Source organism: Branchiostoma floridae, chromosome 16 (assembly GCF_000003815.2).
Source record: "Branchiostoma floridae strain S238N-H82 chromosome 16, Bfl_VNyyK, whole genome shotgun sequence".
NCBI classification, from domain to species: Eukaryota; Metazoa; Chordata; class Leptocardii; order Amphioxiformes; family Branchiostomatidae; genus Branchiostoma; species Branchiostoma floridae.
The window spans coordinates 1,273,648-1,294,246 of NC_049994.1; the positions used below are offsets into that span (position 1 = coordinate 1,273,648).

Consider the following 20,599-nt stretch of genomic DNA (forward strand, 5'->3'; position numbering starts at 1 on the left):
TCGGGAGCTATATTACGGCTGGATACCAGGCAAGCAGGTAATGGATTCATAACGACCATGAACCAGAAACTTATTTGCATATCACTTGCATTGTGATGAGACCAAATGACTTGGAAAAGGTATGAGGTCGTGGGACTCTATAGCTCGATCAGCCGTTGTGACTTTTGGGCAATCTGGCGTTCAACTCCGCCATAATAATGCCACTTAACGATGAATTCAGGATAACATATAACGTGATACGTACAATTAAAGGAACTAAATATACTCCATACATGATTTACCTACAACGCTTAAGAGTGGGTCGGCTACGCTTGTAGACCCTCTGGACAGAATGGCAACTTTTTAACGTGCTTACGAACAGAGCATCTAATTTTTACCTTTTCCTTATTTGTAGAGTTCCTTCCCAGGATGAACCAATGTAGGCCACTGAACAGCACCAAGACAAGGAAGCTCGCGCTTCCAAAAGCGCAAAAAGTTACATCGGCTCCTGAAATATCAGACACATTTTAGACTGCACATGAAAGATACGTTGTACATGATGTATGCAAATATTGAATGCAGGTTTAGATTCACGTAATTATATAAACATGGCCACTTTGAGAAAAGCGGATATCTCACTGGGCCGCGCCTGAAAACGACAGATTTTCACGGCTACTTGTATTACTATTAGCGAGTTTAACGTTTTCGTCAATTGCGGTCACACGGGTAAAATGCGTGAGCTCTACAAACAAAATGTATGCGACCGGACTGCCGCATCCTCAGTTTTTGCCTCAAATTAGACATAACGTTTTTTTGAATCCACTACTACTACTACTACTGTCCGTCAGTCTATGCAGACTATGACATTACGCAAAGGACAAAGTCAATGAATCCACAGTGTTACTGAATCAAAACCATTGCACAAGTTAAGATTCATTAAAAGAAAAGAGTTATGTCGTGATCACTCCTGTTGGCGCCATGTTCGCGCTCATTTGCGACATTTTGCTAATTTCGACTTATTCTAATCCCCCAAAAGTTTCTGGCGACCATTTGGCGACTTCTGTTAGTGACGTGTTCAGTGTGACTTTTAACAAATACCTTTCCCAAACAGTCGCCATCGGACGCGTCCCAGTGATGATATTCTCACCAAAATGCAAGCTCTGTTTTAGATACTAGCGGTTACATTCAAACGGTGTCTGGTGAGAAAACATCACCCCGACTAGATCACGGTACATATAGGCTGTCAGAGACCAAGAAAATCAGGGTTGTTAGCAGGCCTATGTACTGTATTCTCTCTATTAAAGTACTTCAAAATTTAAGAGTTTTATATGTTGCTGCTACGTCGGGATGCGTACTTTATTCGAGGTCATTACTTGGAGAAATGGGAAGGGAAACTCAAATAGAACAAGATGGTGCTATGAGTCTAAGAAAGGATGCGCGTTGTTTTCGTGTCCAACAGTTCATTGAGGGTTTGCATGGGGAGTCCTGGCAACGATTTATGCTGAATTCAGAAGAACCCGGGTCCCCCCACGTATTACGCTAAATCAAGGAAGGCAATTACGCTAAATTGGTCGCCTCGCTATGAATTACGTAGATAAGATGGTTTTTCCTACGAGTTACGGAAAATAAAAATAGGCTGGCTACACCTTGCGGTAAAGAGCTTGCAGACCCTCTTCATTCCACGTCACTTACCGAAGTGGTGGACCAGCACCCCGCCGATGACGGAGCCGCATCCCCTGCCGAGCCCGTGGTGAACCCCCTGCAGGATGCCCTGTGCGGAGGACCGCAGGCCGGAGGGCGTGGTCTGGCCGATGTACGACGTGCAGGCCGCCCAGATGGACGCGTGCGTCACGCCTGGTCGTTACATATACGGCACAACAGTATGATGACGGTTAAGGTGGACTCTCAGCTTGGGGCACCGTTGCGGCACTGCGGGGTTCGTAGGTGACAAATTTCAGAGATACAGAACGAATTTTCTTCCGTTTTGTGTATCTTTTTGGCTTCAAAGTCATATTTGTACGTTTTACGCAATATATGAATTATCAAGAATCGCCAAAATAATAAAACAGTGCCACAGTGAACTAAACCCGCAGTGCCGCACTGGTGCCCCGAGCTCAGTGAGACTCTACCTTAAGACATCCAGGATATAAGATAAGTTAAAATAACAGTTATTCAAGCATCTGGAAACTTTGGAAACTTTTCGTGTTACACGTTTCACTGATGTGATTTCTATGTGTACCGTGTCTTATAAGGGTATCAGGCGGTCGTCATACACGTAAACTTAGCTTTCTAAAATGTCGCTCCAGGGCGAGACGGACCAATACCAAATGCCGGGCACCTTTGTCGTTTTTCCGACGCCCTGTGACGTAGGCTTTGGGCCAAATCAACTTGAGAATGACGACAGGACTGGACAAATTCTTGTTTGTAAGGAGTCTATTTTGTGAAAAGAAATAGAGTGTAAATTCATTATTGATCTCTAAGCTGATGTTGAGGTCGTGTCTCTGATAGCCCTTCAACATCTGCTTGCAATTAAAGATTATCTTAAACACTATCGGCTACATAAATGTCATATACAAACTCTTGTACCTTGCAGGAGCTCCAGAGGCAGGACCAACCACGGATTGGTCAGAAAGGAGTACGTGATGAACCGGACCACCGTCCCAGCCAATCCCAGGCACAGGATTTTCACGTGACCCAGGTGCGAAATTAGCCAATAGCTGACGAGATAGGCCGTGATCTCGGAGATGTGGTTGAGAGCTGAGGCGATGCCGAAGAGGATGTAAGTGCCGCCCAAGTCATGGAGATGCCAGAATAGAAAGGTGAAAACAAGGCCCATACCGAAACCCAAAACCCACGCAACAAACAAGACGGACCCGTGGCGAGCATCACACAGTATCGCGAACACCTCCCTCCAGTTCGCCAGCGTTTCTCCTGAGTCTGATTGGAAAAGGTCGACGTCACGATCTGAATCATAGAGTCCTATCCCCGTTATGTCTTTGAAAGAATTACTACGTCTCAAATGTTTACGTTGTGTTTTGTTTTCTACACCATCGTTGACCCTACCGCTTAAGCCGTGCTTCGTGAAGTCGCTGAGAGGGATGGTTTCTTCGTCTTGGTGGTAGTGGAAGCGGAACTGTGTCGCCACCACCAGTGCGCACATCATGAGCACGGCAAATGTCACGAAGCACACTGTGTACTTGTTGTGTGCAGTGTCGCAGTAACTGGTGTGGTGACCAATATGATCCAGAATGATTCCAATGACAAACATGGCCAGGCCCCACCCCAGCGAGCCGAACATCCTCTGATAACCGTATCTATCCACCTCATTCCCGAGGTACCCCAGGGTGGCGCTGTCCGCCATGGTGATGGCAGGGGCGCTGAAAAACTCCCCACAGACGACAAGTGCAAGCAGGGTCCAGAAGGCGGTCTCCAGGTGGGCAATCTTGACTGGATTCTGTGTCAGAAGAGCTGCCTTAGTTGCTCCTGCACGAGTACTGGGGTTTGCTGTTACAGTCTCAAACACTGCTGACGATGTGGTCAAACCTTCAGCCCAGGGATCACTGTAGTCAGAACTTTCATCCGTGTCATTTTGGCAGGGCCTATGTCCAGGTGCGACGAGAACTATGGAGGAGGTGAAGGCGATCCAGCAGGCTATGGACAGTAGCAGCACAGCCTTCCCCTTCCTCCATCGGTCTGCAACAACCCCCCACAGCAGACAGCTGCAGAACTCCACGAACGGACGGACTCCCATCAGCACCCCGCTTTGTGGGGCACTCATGCCCAGCTGCTTAAAGTACACAGCGAGGAGAGGAAACAGAGAACCGTACGCGGAGAAAAACAAGAAATAGAATGACTTCGAAACGAGAAGATCTTTGTCCACCTCAGGTGTACAAGTGGCTGTATCATCTGATGTCTCGTTCCCAGAGTCTTCCTCGGCTTCTGTCATTTTCGCGCCCTTTTCTTGACAGGGCGTTAGATCACCTTTGTCGTCCATTCTTGACTCTTCTCTCTGGACAGAAACAGAAAGAATGTCATAAACAAACATAAAAATGCCATCTTATCACCTGGTAGAAAGAGACCTAAAATTAGCACAGAAATTTGCTATCTTTTGTTCTGGACATGCTGTGGTCTTGATTTCTCTGGTACGTTAGCAAAGCATGGGAAAGAAAATATGGACACTAAATATGTACATGTACCCGCCGGTGTGAGGAAAATGCGAAAGCTGACTCAGTCAGTCACAGAGTTATTCCTGTTTGAAATAACACATAAGGCCATGTTGATGAGATTATATGGATGACATCCTCGTGGAAAGCAATTTTCATCCGCTTCCAAACAGCTTTCAGCCGCACTGTGCAAAATCGTGCATACAGCAGTGCAAAAAATTAGAAAATATAGAACGTTACAAGGATTTTAAAAAATTCGGAAAATGTTGTAGAATGGAGAACTGAGTATTGCAATGTCGAAGAGATGATGTGAAATAAAAAATAAATTTACTCAACCTTCCTGACAACGTAGATTTCATATTGAATACAACTTTTTGTCAAACGTTTTTTTTTATTCGCAGTTTCGGGGTTAACGTTAAAATTCCCAGCTGAGAATGACATCATGACACGCGAATCAACAAGTCCTTATTTCTGAGTCCACTTTGTATCTGTCACATAGCAAATCATCACGATCGATATCCATAACCATATCCTGTTCATAAACAAGCAAAATAAACAAAGAAACAGACGATACCAAAGATATATGATCGATGACACGGGTGGCTGTTTTACAGCTGTCAACGTTGTGCGTGTGTCCATTGGTCCGGTTTACTGCACAGTTTGAGTCGACTATTCGCAACACTTCTTATATATAGTAGAAGAGACTTGATTATTTAACACATTTATTTAGCCCTGAATAGTATTTTAGGACAGAAAACGTGATAGTTGGAAAAGTTGTGATAACTTGGTTTTTAGTGGTTATTTCAATAAATGTCTATATACTAGTGAAATAATGTGATAGAGGGGTGCTATCCCATTTTTTCTCTAGTAGACAAAAATTAAGACCAATCTTTTAACCTTGTATTAGTAAAATAATGTGATAAGGGGTTGCTATCACATTATTTCACTAATAGAGACCATCAAATATCTCTTACTAGAAAAATAATGTGATAAGAGGTTGCTATCACATTATTTCACTAATAAAGATCATCTTAACTTCTCTTACTAGTAAAATAATGAGATAAGGGGTTGCTATCACATTATTTCACTAATAGACACTATCTTAACTTTACTTACTAGTAAAATAATGTGATAAGGGGTTGCTATCACAATCTTTCACTAATAGATCAATCTTAACAATCTCTTACTAGTAAAATAATGTGATAAGGGGTTGCTATCACATTATTTCACTAATAGAGACCATCTACATATCTCCTACTAGTAAAATAATGTGATAAGGGGTTGCTATCACAATATTTCACTAATAGATCTATCTTAACAATCTCTTACTAGTAAAATAATGTGATAAGGGGTTGCTATCACATTATTTCACTAATAGATACTATCTTAACTTCTCTTACTAGTAAAATAATGTGATAAGGGGTTTCTATCACATTATTTCACTAATTTATACCATCTTATCATCTCTTTCTAGTAAAATAATGTGATAAGCGGTTGCTATCACATTATATATTAGTACCCCACTATCACATTATTTTACTAGAAAGAAGATACTGAATGTCACTATTAGTGAAATAATGTGTTAGTACCCCACTAACACATTATTTTACTAGTACAGAATGTCTCTATTAGTGAAATAATGTGTTAGTACCCCACTATCACATTATTTTACTAGAAAGAAGATATTGAATGTCACTATTAGTGAAATAATGTGTTAGTACCCCACTAACACATTATTTTACTAGAAAGAGGATATACAGAATGTCTCTATTAGTGAAATAATGTGTTAGTACCCCACTAACACATTATTTCACTAGAAAGAAGATTATATACAGAATGTTTGTATTAGTGAAATAATGTGTTAGTACCCCACTAACACATTATTTTACTAGAAAGAAGATATACAGAATGTCTCTATTAGTGAAATAATGTGTTAGTACCCCACTAACACATTATTTTACTAGAAGTAGATATACAGAATGTCTCTATTAGTGAAATAATGTGTTAGCACCCCACTAACACATTATTTTACTAGTAAGAATGGTAAGAAATCAAATTGAATCTACTGGTAAAATAATGTGATATGATTGTGTCAACCCTTATCACAAGTGAAAGTAGTTAACACGTTTTTCGACAGAAACACTTTTTGGAACTAAAATAATGTGATAAATACACAGCTCTAGTAGAAGCCAGTTAATTGCACAACGAATCAACGCACACTTCTGTTAACAGCACAGAATTCCAAAGTCCCAAACCGGTACGGTCCAGCTAGATAGCTTGGCATTATTGCACCAGCCGGATAATTGCACGGATGAATTCACCGGTAAATATGCAGTGCAATTAAGCATGTTAGCTGTTTTTTTTTTTTTTTTTTTGATTGCATGAAGTGGCAAATACATGATGATGATGATGAAGTGGCAAATACATGATCTTTCTTGTTCCTCGCCGACTCAAGTTAGTTTGGCCTCGATGTAGTTTTGTCAGATATTGATAAGGCACTACGTCTCTACATTAGTCTGCCTACCGTGGAAACAACATATGGCTGTCCAACATGCACAAAATGTTAACACAATGGCACGACTTCCTCCCTAGTCGATTTACACAAACGAAAAGGCACGACATTAATGAGAATGTACATTGTATGAAACGCGGTCTGGTATGCTGGGCCTAATGACAGTCATACCGACTATATACAGAATATAGATACAACTAGATACGTCAAATAAGATTTGGGTACCATAGATTAGCTTTTTAAAGAGTCTAAGGTACTAGAAGCCTACCACGGAGTAAGCCTACTGCAGCTTGACAGGTCAAAACGTTAAGAGAAAGCAGTCACTGTGCTAAAATTAGCAAAACTGTCTGATATGAGATCGGATACTAGTATCTGGTGTAACTGACAAGTAAAATCAAGGAGTTTGGTAAAATTGCTTACTTGATGTAGGAAATCCTTGCATTCGTGATAATTGACAGTAAAAAATAATATTTGTCTGTTATACCCCTAGCCAATAAACAGTAACTACACACGGAAACATAATAAGAATAACCTTTACAAAGTTGAAATTTTACAAAATTCTATGTACAGTTAAGAGAAAATGTAAAACATAAACAAAGGTCTTCAAAACTAACTGGAATATTTATCTACTAATTTTCAATTGTTGTCAGTTCACTACAATCCGATTATATTTTATAGCAAGTGGCAGGACATAGCTAGAGGGCTGGTCACCAAATAAAGTACGTCGTTTGTTAGGCCGTGTGAAGGTGAACATTCTGTATTCGCTTTCAATGTTACCTTTCTATAGCTGATATCACACACACACACACACACACACACACACACACAAACATGCACACATGCACACACATTCACACACACGTGCACCCACATACATGTAAACATTCAAACATACACACATTCAAACACACAAATACACACATTCAAACACACAAATACACACACACATTTACACAAGTCATTCAAACACACACATACATTTATGTATTCAAACACACACATACACATTTACACATAAAACACACACATACTTGTACACACATAAACACACATTCACACATTATGTGACACAAACACACACACACACACACATACATGCACACACATACGAATGTACACAGTCACACACATACACACACGCAGTCGCGCGCGAGCGCGCACACACACGCACAGACATGCACACACACATTCAAACACACACACACATAGACACATTCAATACACACATTATGTGACAAGTAAAATAAGTAAAGTAACACAAACACATGATGAAAGCTTTGTTTATCACAAACAGTGTGGTGATACATGATCACGTAAGGCGACGAAAACATAACCTTCTTTGCGAAGGTAATGATAAGATCTAATGTGCGGACACGAATTATAACTAAGATTACCTGTAACATTATACGTCTGGCTACAAAGCAGTCCCTACTGTTGACATTTATCAGGTTAGTGGTGGGAATTATCAGTAGTCCCAGAGTTTACAAGACTTCGATACTCAAAACCTTTCGCAAATTTCACACCGATGTGTCTCATAGCAACGCCGAGGAAAGGATCAATTGTACGGTCTGCACAGCACTCAGCACGGCTAACATAGGCTTTCCACTGGCTAAAGGTGGTTTGTTATAATACATGAGGCTCTGCCTCGGATATGTTATATAGAGAACGTGTAGGCGGGCGTTACTACGTCTAGTCAGCAGTCAAATCCACCCCCGCGATACTCGAGCAGGTGCCACATGGTAATCTGACTGGCTGAGTGTCAGTTGTGCGCACAGCTCGATATGGGAGATAAAACCAAAACATACAATCTTCTAATTAGTTTCTCTGTTTCTAATTATGTTTACCTTCATGGAAGGGGAATTTTTTTTTAGCTACGTTTCTTCTTCAGTCTTCTTCTCCTTCTTTAGACCAATAAGGTCAACGTTTGTCAGCAGTAAAGTACCAGAATTTTTTGTGGTTTCGATGACACTTTGTAGCAAGTGGCAGGACATAGCCTGAGGTCCAAATCAATCTCCAGGCAGATTTGCCAGTGGCATAAGGTAGTATCAAGGCTGGCTAAGGACTATAGCTGTCCAAAGGGAGTCATCGGTCACTGGGTAGCCAAACACGCTCCTATGCCGGCTTCACTCCTCTGGTAGCTCTTGATACTATCTTATGCTACCGTACGAGATTAGTCCAAATAGCGTACTTATGTTGTTAGGCTGTGTGGATGTAAACGTTCTGTACTTGTTTGCACTTGCTGCCTTCTAGCTTACATTACACTACATGTCGTAATTACCACATGGTCTACGAGTTTGTGCCGGTGCAATGGCCTAGTGGGTACAGTGTTCGCCTTGCATTCGGTAGGTCGTGAGTTCGATCCCGGCCGAGTCATATAAAAAAATCTAAAAATGGTACATGCTGCTTTCTCTGCCTAGAACTCAGCATTCGGGAAAGAGTATGGTAGTTGAACTAGCCCCCTGCTGTAGTGATTGCGTTGTGTGGCCCAGGGCTACAAAAACAGAGGTGGGCACCGCCCTATGCACCATCAGGCGCGGGAAGGGTTTAACTTAACTACGAGTTTCTGTCCAGGACGTTACCATCACTCATCATCATCATCATCGCGGGCTGCTTGCCCGGACCAGGTCCACTCTCTCCTTCCAAACGACTCTGTCCCCCATAGCGTTCTCTAAGTCCTCAACCCGCAACCCCACATCACGAGCAAGCTAGCCATATAATTTGTCTCGTGTAATGCTCATTCAGAAAGGTAATTCACAGAAAGCAGTGGAATCTGTAGTTATGTATCGCATCCTAGCTGGACGTTACAGGCTGAAGCGAAGGTAATGACAACAGATGCAGTTGATCGATCCGCTAGGACAAAGCATCTAGTCGGTCACACTGGGTGGGAATAAAAAAGGGATCCGGAATGTATATTTTAGGTTCGTGTGCGTTTGTCTACATGATAACTCCAGAATGTCAGACTTCATTGTTTGGATATATGGTATTTGGATATTTCAAAATAATTAGATTTTGAGGCACCTAGCGGCTTATAATGGTACTGGAGCGGAACTAACGGTTTTGATATGTCAAGAATTAGACCCACTATGGTCATCATTTTTTTATAGCTGTTAGCAGACTCTATAATAAATCTTGATAGGTTTGGGCCCAAATGGTGGCTTACAAAAACGCCGGGGCCGGTTTTAGTTCAAGCTTTGAAAGATAGTAGCTCATGAAGGGGTTGACGGACCGTCACGGGTTTTGGTATAGAGATGCTCAAGGAAATGATTTACATAATCAGATTCTAACTATACAAAGCAGGATATAATTTGCACAATTAGTGAGGAAAGTTTTCCACTCCAATGATAGGTCTCTAAAATACGTGACATATGACAAAAAGAGAAATATCCATATATATCTATTGCACAAATGAAGACCTAATTTGCATAATTAATGAGAATGTACTTTGATTTCATAGTTGCCTACGCAAGGGATTAGAAGCCTTTGTACATATCTATCACGATGAATTTAAAATAATTGAATTGTTGCAATAGATACCATTTTTGTATAGTCACGATTGCAACATATTGCAGATTGGTAATAGTTTGAAAATTTTCACACCCAATATCTAGTGGATTGCAACAGGTAAACTCTCCTCAACCAGATCTGGTTTCATTTACGGATTGGTTTTAGTAACACAAGCACATGATGAAATCTTTGTTTACCACAAACAGTGTGGCGGTACCGGCAGAAGGGAACCCGGAAATTAGAAATAAAAACCTCCAAAGGGTTCTACAATAATAAGACAATCTAAAAAAAGAAACAAGTATTTACGAAACAAAGGAAAAGTGCCAATTATTAATGTTCAGTACTGTTTAAATGCTATTTGTTGTTGATCTTGTAGTGCTTAGTGTCACCTAGATCAGCAAATTCCCTTGCTGTTTCTATAAACAGTATACTTTAAAGGGAGGGGCTACTAACCCTCCCCCCTTAACGTGCTAGACGCACCTTCTCGAATACTGGACGCCCATTTCAGTACGTCCCTTCTAAGGAGCGAGTGCAGCCCCAACCGCCATGCCTTCTCAGAATTTCAACCATGGCCTCCCACTTACCAACCAACTGGAACCAGGAGTTCAACTGTGAAGCTGCTACCAGTTGAGCTACAGGGACATCTCCTATTTAATTGATTATATTATTGCGACATCTCGTGCCGTCAGCCCAAAGATATGTACACGTCCAACCGCACAGGCATATTGTAGCAACCACCAAACAAGCATGTAAGCAATTTGATACCTGGTGTGATAAACGAACACCTCAACAACGTTAGCAACACGTACCTTCATACAGTCTGTAGAAATGACCTCGGCAGACAGGTATGTATAACTGTAAACAGGACGTCAACTTGTGAGCTCTGGTTTCCCCGTCAGACCAGCTGGGAACCAACAATAGTGCTGCCACGGTTCACAAGAATGGGCTAGCGCGTTTTGTGCTCTCTTGACTCGTGACAATTTGTCGTGACTCTCGTGCACGTAACGTTACTTGTCACAAAGAAACACCGGTTCCGGAGGGCGCGCCTCAAACACGTGTTCTAGTCTTGGTTGCTGTTTCACTGTGCCCCGCAGTGCGGCGCTTATTCTGGCACCAAAGTTGTTACACTCGTGCTTTTAACTTTAGGAATCTCACTGGGCCACTCCTGTTGGCGACTGTGAATCATGAAAATCAATCTTCCCCTTCTTGAGCTATTTTCTAACAAATATGTCCCGCGAAGTTAAAAGATGCAATTCCAAAAACCATCATATCGTCACATGCCCAAGAATCACTACCTACCTACCTACCTAGTCCCTTGACTAGTCCCTTGACTGGTGCAAGCTAGGTAGCCATGAAGATAGAGAGATGCCTCCAGGTTCGTCTTTCCCTAGCCAGGGTTAGCCTTTCCTGTAGGCTAAGGGAGGTCCATTCTGTTGTCCTGCCAAGCTTTCACCACCTAATACAGCATGTTCAGAGCTGTTACTACTGCCATTCAGTCTGATGTAGACTAGTATATTGTACTTCACAAAAGGGAGTTTTACTGCAGTACCATAGAAATATGCTAGGGGGCCTCCAACCGAACTTGTTTTGCCGAAACATTTATTTTTCTTTCCGACCGACCTGAGAATGACAACGAATCATTTTTTTGGACCTAGTATTGCAGTGCGGCTCCGCTACGGCTACCTCATATAAAGTTAGTAGCCTGAGTAAAAACGCGCTCCTACCGGCCGGCCCTACAATTGCGGGGAGTGGGTCATTAATTAAATAACCCCGGCCATTGAGAGATTGTGTAAACACAGGCTACCTCATATAGCACCCCTAGGCCTCCCCCCTCGGTACGTGTGCTGGGCTCTTTTGCGTACAGATGTTTGCCGCTTGAAACTAAGGCCTGAAGCTCCCTGACAACAATCCACCTACAAAATATCATACAGATTCATTCGCAACTTCTCGAGTACGTGTCTACAAACGAAAATACATATCTACAAACTGCGCCGATAACATAAATCTTCTTATCGAAGATAATAAAAAAGAATTGATCATGACGCCATTGTGCTCCCACAAAACGCTATTAATAATGAAGCTTTCACATGCTCTAGGACCCTTCCCTCCAAATTTATTGAGCGTAGTCATTTGTTGCATACAATTTTCAAAATTCATATTCAATTCAATTCAGAAAACAAATAGGATCTAGATACCCCATCACAAATCTATGACTGGTATAAGACTTAGTTCAAAACATATTCCACATAGTTCTTTTTAGATATAAATGCGTCACAAAATAATATATCATTAACAACCTTGCGGCCTATTTTTACCAACCAGAAATCCATCTTCATCTTCATCTTGTATTTTTCGTCCTATCGCATTACATATTAGTAGGAATACGCGGTAAACAAAGACCTAGTAAGCTATTTTTTGTCGCCTGTGATATATCAATATATTTCTATTTGGTTCCATTGATATTAGATTGTAGTTTACATGAATATTACTCTGAATCATATTGCAGGAAATTTCTCCACTTCAAATAAATAATTAGTAATACAGAAACAAATTTGTCTTGTCCAAACTATTGAGGAATAAAGGCACAACAACTGTTATCAATTATCAAACGTTATCAGTTATCATTATTATTGAACAAATAAAACAAATGTGTGCCGTTATAGCCGACTCCCTCGGCATATATCTTTAATAGATATATACATAGAGACTTCACCACAAGAGGAATTAATATACATATCATTCACTCTTGGTACTAGTATTAAGTTCTTTTACAATTGCAGCGAAATGTTACCCCCATCAACGGGGTCCGTTTGGGCCACAGGCTTATAAAATTTATTTTGAACATTGTTTATCCCATGCTCCTTCCTTGTCTTTGTCAATAAAGAATAACTATAACCTCCCCTTGGTTTTTACAGCGATTGGCCCAGTACTGTGGACAGCATAGAGGAAAGTATGTGTCGAGACTGAGTGGGCCATTTGGACTCAAGCAAAACATATAGTTTTCAAAATATGAAATTGTTTGGTTGTCGTCAATATGTATCCTTTGGAGCATAAATACATAAATAATTTGATACTATGCCTTTTATTATCATTTTGTCAGTACCATTGGTGCAAAACGTAGATCTTATGAACTTTCCATATGAATTATAATAATGAGCAGGAATTATACTTTCTCCACAACATGTCAAAATATTCCTCAATGTATGTAACTATTACAATGATCACTAATGATGAAAAGGGAGATATCACTAAACAGAGGTAAGGCACAAAGTTGCCCCGTGCGTGGACGTAACGGTGGAAATATCATTTGCCCCACGTCGACGTCGTGACGGTGTCGTATGTGGGGTCGTCAGGATGTCGCAGGAGGTAGGCGTTGGTGGGTTTGGGACTGTCGTGCGGAAAGGACTTGGACATGTGGCTCTGGATCTGTCCCGTGTACTCATCCAAAACCAGCACAGGCTTGTACGAACACTGGAGAAACGGGTTGGGAAAAGTAACCGTAAGTTTCGCACAATGTACACATTTGTGCAATGAAGTACAAGAGCGAGCGCAAACAACCGCAACAAAATCAGGAGCAAACATCGTGTAAATGCAAGACTATCAACTTCTGCACAATAGCACAATTGATTCCTCAGGACTATTTTGGGTAGCCTCTATCAGGCTCCGCGGATCGGTGGTTTAATAGTAGAAATTGGACAAATAGAGTCTATAGTACGCTAGGGGAGTCCGCCGTCGGTGAGGAAGCGTACTAGTATTCTTCTGGAGACTAACTCCCTTAGCGTACTATAGACCCTATTTGTCCAATTTCTACAATTAGACCACTGATCCGCGGAGCCTGGTAGATGCTGAAACAAAGGAATTAAGTAAAACATACTTTTTTTTTAACAGTGAAAGTTCACAAATAGTCTGTAAAAGAATACATATCTATTTCCAATCTCTGAAAAATACTTACAGATTGTACTAGAAGAAAGATAGCCAGTATGACCAAACAAGCGCAGGCGAAGGACTTGTACGTGAAGACCAGGCCGTATGTCTTGATAACAACGCCCCCTAGCAGTTTGGCGCTGCCCATGCCCACGCTCATGTAGGCGGTGTGGAGCAGACCTTCTACCGTGGAGATGGCGGCGGGAGGGACCGCTTGGGCCGTGTAGGTCACCAGGGTGCACCACGTGGCTGCGTACGCAAACCCTGCAGAGAACAAGGCGGTCAGAGATGGCAGGTATACATGGTACTTATTAGCTATTACAAACTACTTATAAGTGTGGCAGAAACATCAACAATGTGATGGCGGGCACCTAACTCGAAGAAGAAGAAACGACACTTCCATTTCCGTGGAAATGGGTCCATTAACTTTTAGGTGTTTGCTTGAACCTTTATTCATTCAAATTGGCCTGCAGACCGCTTCTCATTGAGGTCGTGAGGGAGGTAAGGGTCAGATGAAACATGATACTAGCAAAGGGTACAGAAAAGGGTAACATGGCTGCCAAACACAGTTTTGGCGAAGGGCGAAATAGGCTGAGGTATCACTTTTGACTGCAGGCGTACATAACTTAAACAATGAGACTGTCTATGACAACAAACAAACAAACTAACCGTGGAAGACTTCGACCCCCACGACCCACCATGGGTTGGGCAGCATGGTGTAGGAGATGAGGCAGAGAGAGAAGATGACTAGAGTCAGGTGTAGCATGGCGATGTGACTGATGACTCGGAACAGCCTGTTCGCGCACAAGAACACCACGACTTGCGTGGCGGCGGTGACAACAGTAGACACGCCCATCACGTTCTGTCCCGCTCCTGATTAAAGTCAAGATCGGTCAAGTTCATGTCTATCCTTGAAAGTTTAACTGTGTCGATGAAGGTCATGCTAAATCAAACTGTAACTTCCAAGAAAATTCAAAACTCCATTTGTATTTGTCGTGTTGCCTGTCCTGGTCCCCGCCCTGTCCCTGGTGCTGAACGCACCATCTCCTGGTACAGTGTGACTTTCAAATGAATATTGACCAGTTTGAGTCGTATGCTTGAGCCAAATGTTCACAGAATGAGGGTCTACTTGTGAAATTACTTTTGCAATGCGTTTGTGGATTCGTTTATCCATTTGTATTGGTAGAATGTATAGAATCACATGTTAGATGAGAGGGGGCGGGGCTAGAAATATTTGTATGAAAAATTTGCTCCTTTGTCAATCCATAAATGATGCGATTTTGATTCATTTTGCCTTCGTTATACCGTCTGTAAATAATTATTCCTGGAGAATATTATAAATTCCAACGGGAAATGTCCCTCGTAACGTTTTCTATATTTCATCGGGAAAAATGTTATACGCACCTTTATTTCCAATGTTAAAAATGACCTTCGAACATATATTTCCAACGGGAAAATGTTTGTACCTATATTTCCAATGGTAAAAATGACCTTCGTACATATGTTTCAAAATGTTACTCGCACCTATATTTCCAATGGTAAAAATGACCTTCGCACATATATTTCCAACGGGAAATGTTGTTCGTACCTATGTTTTCCAGGTGCCAGTAGATGTAGCCCCATATGATACCGTAACACATGCCGAAGAATACAGTAGCCAGCAGGATGGAGCCGTAGTGAGCCGAACAGAACAGCTTTAGGGCCGCGCGTGTGGCATGCGGACTACTGTGTTCTGATCCCTCCTGTAGGGAAAATGTAGAATCTGAGTTAAAATGCATTTTAAGGACTATTGACAGCTACTGACATCCAAAACAGCCCAGGTAGTTAGTGGTATGGTCCAAGATTATGTGGTTAACATTTCTGATATAGGTCCTAAAAAATCTATCCATAAAATGTTTTCTATCTAAGAAGGGTAGTCAGAGAGTAATGCCATTAGTTTTATAACAAGCTTATTTTTCATCAAATGAGATGAAATGCATACTCTTGAGACAGCAATGTCTCAATCTGTTGTCCAGATTATTATAAACGAGTTGATAATAAGTTGACTACACCCTCGGAAGTCCGTCGGGGGCAAAGAGCAGCACAATTAACGCGCAATTCAAGAATTCCCTGGCAGACTTAAAGCTATTGTACACATGTAGGAGACTAAATCTGCACATATACAAAAATGCATATCTCTATAAACAACGTGTTTATTTTCACTTTTGAAATCCAACCATTTTTGTTTTTCGGTTATTTTGATGGACTAAAGTACTTAGACATGTATTCATTTATTAGTTAAAGTTCCTCTAATAGTAATACCTCACCTCACGTCATCCTAACAGATGTAAAGAGGAACTGATGGGGGCTTAACGATTAAAATTGGCATACAACCTATGGTGACATCTATCAATATCATTGCACTTGATCATTAGATATGATCATACAATTTATGGTGATATCTATCAATACCATTACACTTGAATGTGTGATTTCAGCTGCATACAGTATGTTTAAGTTGGTCAGATCTAGAGCAGCCAATCTTTTGACAGACTTCCCATTTGATGAACAAATGACCTTGTTATAGAACCATTGGCAGTAAACAAACAAACAAATGGCATTACTTTCTGACCCCCTCGTACCTTTCTCCTTCGTTGTGTACAAAGAACTCAGTTTCTCAGTGACATACAAACCTGATAGAAATATTCATGAATAAGAAAATTGTCCGTACCAGGAAAGGCATGAAGATGGCGATGACGAGCGCGGCTCCGATCAGGCCGGCGAAGGTAAAGAACATGAGTCTGTAGTCTGTGATGGTCATGACTATCCCGCACCGCGTCACGTCCCGCCGCGAGTAGAACAGGATGTACCCGATGGACAGGGACCTGTGGAAGGATAGGTCAATATTAGCGGGGTACTGGTACAGAAAATTCAGGTCCAGGTCCGGTTTAGGTCCAAAAGATCAGGTCCGGTCCGGATCTGAACCTAATTCAGTATGTGGAAACTTGTAAATGGACAGTACTCAGATCAGAACAATTGTCCATTCCACTAGAAAGAAATCTGTTTGGCGGAGTATTTGAGTCCCACTGGCGTTTTGAAATCCTACAAGGCTAACTGCCACTATACTATGACTGTAAAACTTGGTAGAGATTACAATGAACTGTACTCTACTTCGCTCTTGTTACTTTCTTCAACCTGTAATTTTCTTCAAACATGTGAATCCCTGCCCATATAACCTCTTCATTTTCTAATCGGTCCACCATTTTTACAGGTCCGGTTTTCTGGACCGGTCCAATAAGAAAAACTATTTTTGTACCGGTACGTCGTACCCGGTACCCACCCTTAGTGAATATGTATGTTTAAAACGAAAAAAACAAACATTCTTCGGTGTCTTCAATGTTTGCATTGATAACACCACAGCTAACTTTTAACTTCAAGTTATATAAAAGACTTGTTTGAGTATTCGATTTTGCTCCTCGGTATACAGCATAGGGTGTTTGATCAAGAAGTTCCAGGCCTGAGCAAAAATAAGGTGCACGACTGAAATGTCGGGGCAAATATATATGGTAGGCAGTTCAACAAGAAAAACAAGTGGATATCTGACTTTCAGAAGAGCTGACGTTCACCCGCACACCTCAGGTCGTAGCTCAACTGTCCTCCTCTTCTACCTAACGTTACTGATTTTCCAAACGTGTCGCCTCCGAATTAATCATCATAATGATCTGAATTTTTGTAAACATTGATAAACGGATTGATAAGTTGATATTATGCCCAGATATTTGACTTGTTCGCTAAAGGGCACAACCCGCCGTACGTGCAATTTTTCCGTACGTTTGTTTTATTTCTGAAAACGTGGGGAACGACTGGCAAGAGCAGAGAGGGAGTACGTCAACGTTAACGCACGGCACACAAAGTTTCGCCTGCACGTTAAGTTCTACGGCGGGTCTTCGTGCTTCAAAATCCGTCAGATTCCCTACGAGTTTGTACGGAGGCGGTACTTACCACTTACGGATCCCAAAAGATTGCCCACGTTTTGGCACGTGGACAGCACGTATTTGCACGTATTACGCGTACGGCGGGTTTTGTTCTTAGCTTTATGTCTGGGTGAGTCCCATGTATAATGTTTTATGATGACAGATGATGATGATGATAACGTTTTGATCAGCCTGGTATGTTCCCATTGATCTCGTATGTTCTTTTGTTATGTCTTAATGCGGAAAGGAAACTCACCAAACACCGTGGCCCAGAGAGCCGGCCCAGCGTTGTTCGCCGTACTCTGATATCCGTCCCGTTCCCAGGATCCTAAGCGTCGCTACGTCAGCCATGGCGAAGGCTGCAGACCAAAAGATCTCCGCTAGGAGCGTGATGACCAGGTATGTCAGGAACAGCGTTCTCTGGCTGGCCGCTTCGAACATCCAACTAAGGGGACACGAGGGGAAAGGGACATCTGTAAGATTTCTTACTTTTGCTAGAAGGTTGTGTGACCTATAGGTACTTAATTACATATTGTGAAGTAGCATGCATTTTATACTTCCTAAAATTATAATCTGTTGGAAACTAACACCCCCGATTAGAGTTTAGGGCTCCTAGAATGGTGCAGATGCTTCGTGTTTTTAAAATATTCGAAATCTACTGGAAATCTAAATCATTATTATCATTAAAGATAATACTATGATGTTTCCTATAGCAATACATGATATTTCAAATCATCTTCCATTAGTCTAGTTTAGAATGTATAATTATAAGTTTAATTGTTTTCCTTTTCATCCATTTGTGGCCTTTTGTGCATTTAACCCACGGGCATGAACATACAATAAAGGTTATTATGATTACTACATGGGTAGGAATACGGGATAAGGGGGTAGTGTATTCATGGACCTGTGCGTTTGCAACACCACATTTAAATCGTTAACGTTTCTTCGTTAGGATAGTCGGATATATGAGAGTGTTGAAGGCGTGAGTACCTGTGGTCGCTTGGGTCCAACATCTTTGCTAAAGTCGCCGTTACCTGCTCCTCATGCTTCTCTTCCTTCTCCTTCTCTTTTGCTGTTTTTTGAGGCGTTGTTGCTTTTTTTGTTGTTTGTTTCGGTTTTTCTGTTGTTTTTTTAGGTGTCGTTTTTTTGGCTGCAGGCGTTTTAGGTGCTGGAGTTTTAGGTGCTGGTTTTGCACGTGCTGGTTTTGCAGGTGCTGGTTTAGCAGGTGCTGGTTTTGCAGGTGTTGGCTTTACAGGTGCTGGTTTTGGTTAGAGCGACCTTCTTTCGTGTCGTCAGTGGCGGTGTGGGGACGTTCTTGGTGGCAGCAGGTTTGGTGAGGGCGGGCTTCGGAATGTTGCTTGCGGCACGTTTTTCCCGTGATTCCTGCTCGGCTTTCAGTAACTTAGAATCGTGCTTGAACGGCAGTGGTCGCGGAAAGAGGTCAAAGACGAAGAAACTAAGTGGCGGACCGTCTAGACCCGTAGAATCTGGAGGCGGAAAGAAACATAAAAAGTTTTAAGGAAAGGTGATATACACATGTCGTATCTAATATATATCGTATTCTCTGATTGGCTGACGGTCACGCTAGCGCAAACAAAAGTGGAATCGTAATCCTGTTCAACAAAGCCTCCTTAAATTTCAAAGTATGTCGTATAGCTGTTAAGCTAAGGGCACAACCCGCCGTCCGTGCAAATACATGCTGTCTACGTGCCAAATCTTTTGGTAATGGTATCCGTAAGTGGTAATTACCGCCTCCGTACGAACTCGTAGGAAATCCGACGGATTTTGGTGCACGCAGACACGCCGTAGAACTTTACGTGCAGGCAGACCTTTGTGTGCCATCGGGCTGCGGATTCGTCCCCCGTACGTGACAGTACGGGCGACGCGCCTGCCCTGTACAACCTTAACAATTTCAGAAATACGTGGCGGACGTGGCCTCCCAAAAAACGTACGGACAAATTGCAAGTACGGCGGGTTGTGCCCGTTAGCTTTAGGGAGACTCTGCGCAGGAGAGTGGAAAGTGATGACAAAAGAACATACCCATTGTGGCGTAGAAAGGGTACACCTTGGGCGCCACTTCTGACTTGGACGTCGCCAGCGTCTGCGGCCATAACCCAGTACCGACGTACTGTTTGGCGTCGAGCGGGCACGGCGCCATGGTGGCAGGGGGGAGGAGCCCGATCACCAGCCCCATCACTATCCACGCCATCAGGGACACTATCAATATTACCTGGCGGGAAGGTGGCAAATAGATACTTTAAATGCAGAAACCTTCGCGGTGGTTTAATGTTCGCAGTTGTCGCGGTGGTCGCTTCACCGCGAACTTAAAACCACCGCGAACATTTGTCCATGGCAGTAAGAGACTACAGTGCGTGCGTGGTGCTACCGCGAAATTAAAACCACCGCGAAAAGTCCTTTTTCCTGCTACCGCGAAATCAAATCCCCGCGAACTTAAATGAACATAAGCAGGAAAATTCATCTTTGTTGGTAAATGACATTTTCGAATGAGATTAAAACTAAACATAACAACACGTTATTTCAAATTGGGAGATTGTGACTAAATC

At 42.1% G+C, this 20,599-nt stretch overlaps 2 protein-coding genes across 3 annotated transcripts in view; both read right to left on the reverse strand.

Annotated features, from left to right (window-relative positions):
• Positions 1-11,317, reverse strand: part of LOC118403921 (major facilitator superfamily domain-containing protein 6-like) — a 12,921-nt gene extending 1,604 nt beyond the window's left edge. The window contains exons 1-4 of one of the 2 annotated variants that reach the window (XM_035802798.1): positions 10,968-11,317; positions 2,566-3,988; positions 1,672-1,833; positions 378-487 (exon numbers count right to left, since the gene is read on the reverse strand). In XM_035802798.1, the coding sequence (XP_035658691.1) occupies positions 378-487; positions 1,672-1,833; positions 2,566-3,988; positions 10,968-10,973 (1,701 nt within the window). In that variant the 5' untranslated portion in view covers positions 10,974-11,317. Of the gene's footprint in view, positions 1-377; positions 488-1,671; positions 1,834-2,565; positions 4,333-10,967 lie in introns of those variants that run through there. The other variant, XM_035802797.1, reaches the window with a different exon arrangement.
• Positions 11,318-12,246: 929 nt separating this feature from the next.
• The window catches only part of LOC118403423 (major facilitator superfamily domain-containing protein 6-like), a 16,511-nt gene continuing 8,158 nt past the window's right edge, over positions 12,247-20,599 (reverse strand). Inside the window, exons 4-12 of the mRNA XM_035802134.1 lie at positions 20,076-20,265; positions 19,347-19,522; positions 19,026-19,300; positions 18,292-18,480; positions 16,793-16,946; positions 15,671-15,824; positions 14,752-14,955; positions 14,111-14,346; positions 12,247-13,629 (exon numbers count right to left, since the gene is read on the reverse strand). Coding sequence (XP_035658027.1) covers positions 13,462-13,629; positions 14,111-14,346; positions 14,752-14,955; positions 15,671-15,824; positions 16,793-16,946; positions 18,292-18,480; positions 19,026-19,300; positions 19,347-19,522; positions 20,076-20,265 — 1,746 coding nt within the window. The 3' untranslated portion in view covers positions 12,247-13,461. The remainder of the gene's footprint in view (positions 13,630-14,110; positions 14,347-14,751; positions 14,956-15,670; positions 15,825-16,792; positions 16,947-18,291; positions 18,481-19,025; positions 19,301-19,346; positions 19,523-20,075; positions 20,266-20,599) is intronic.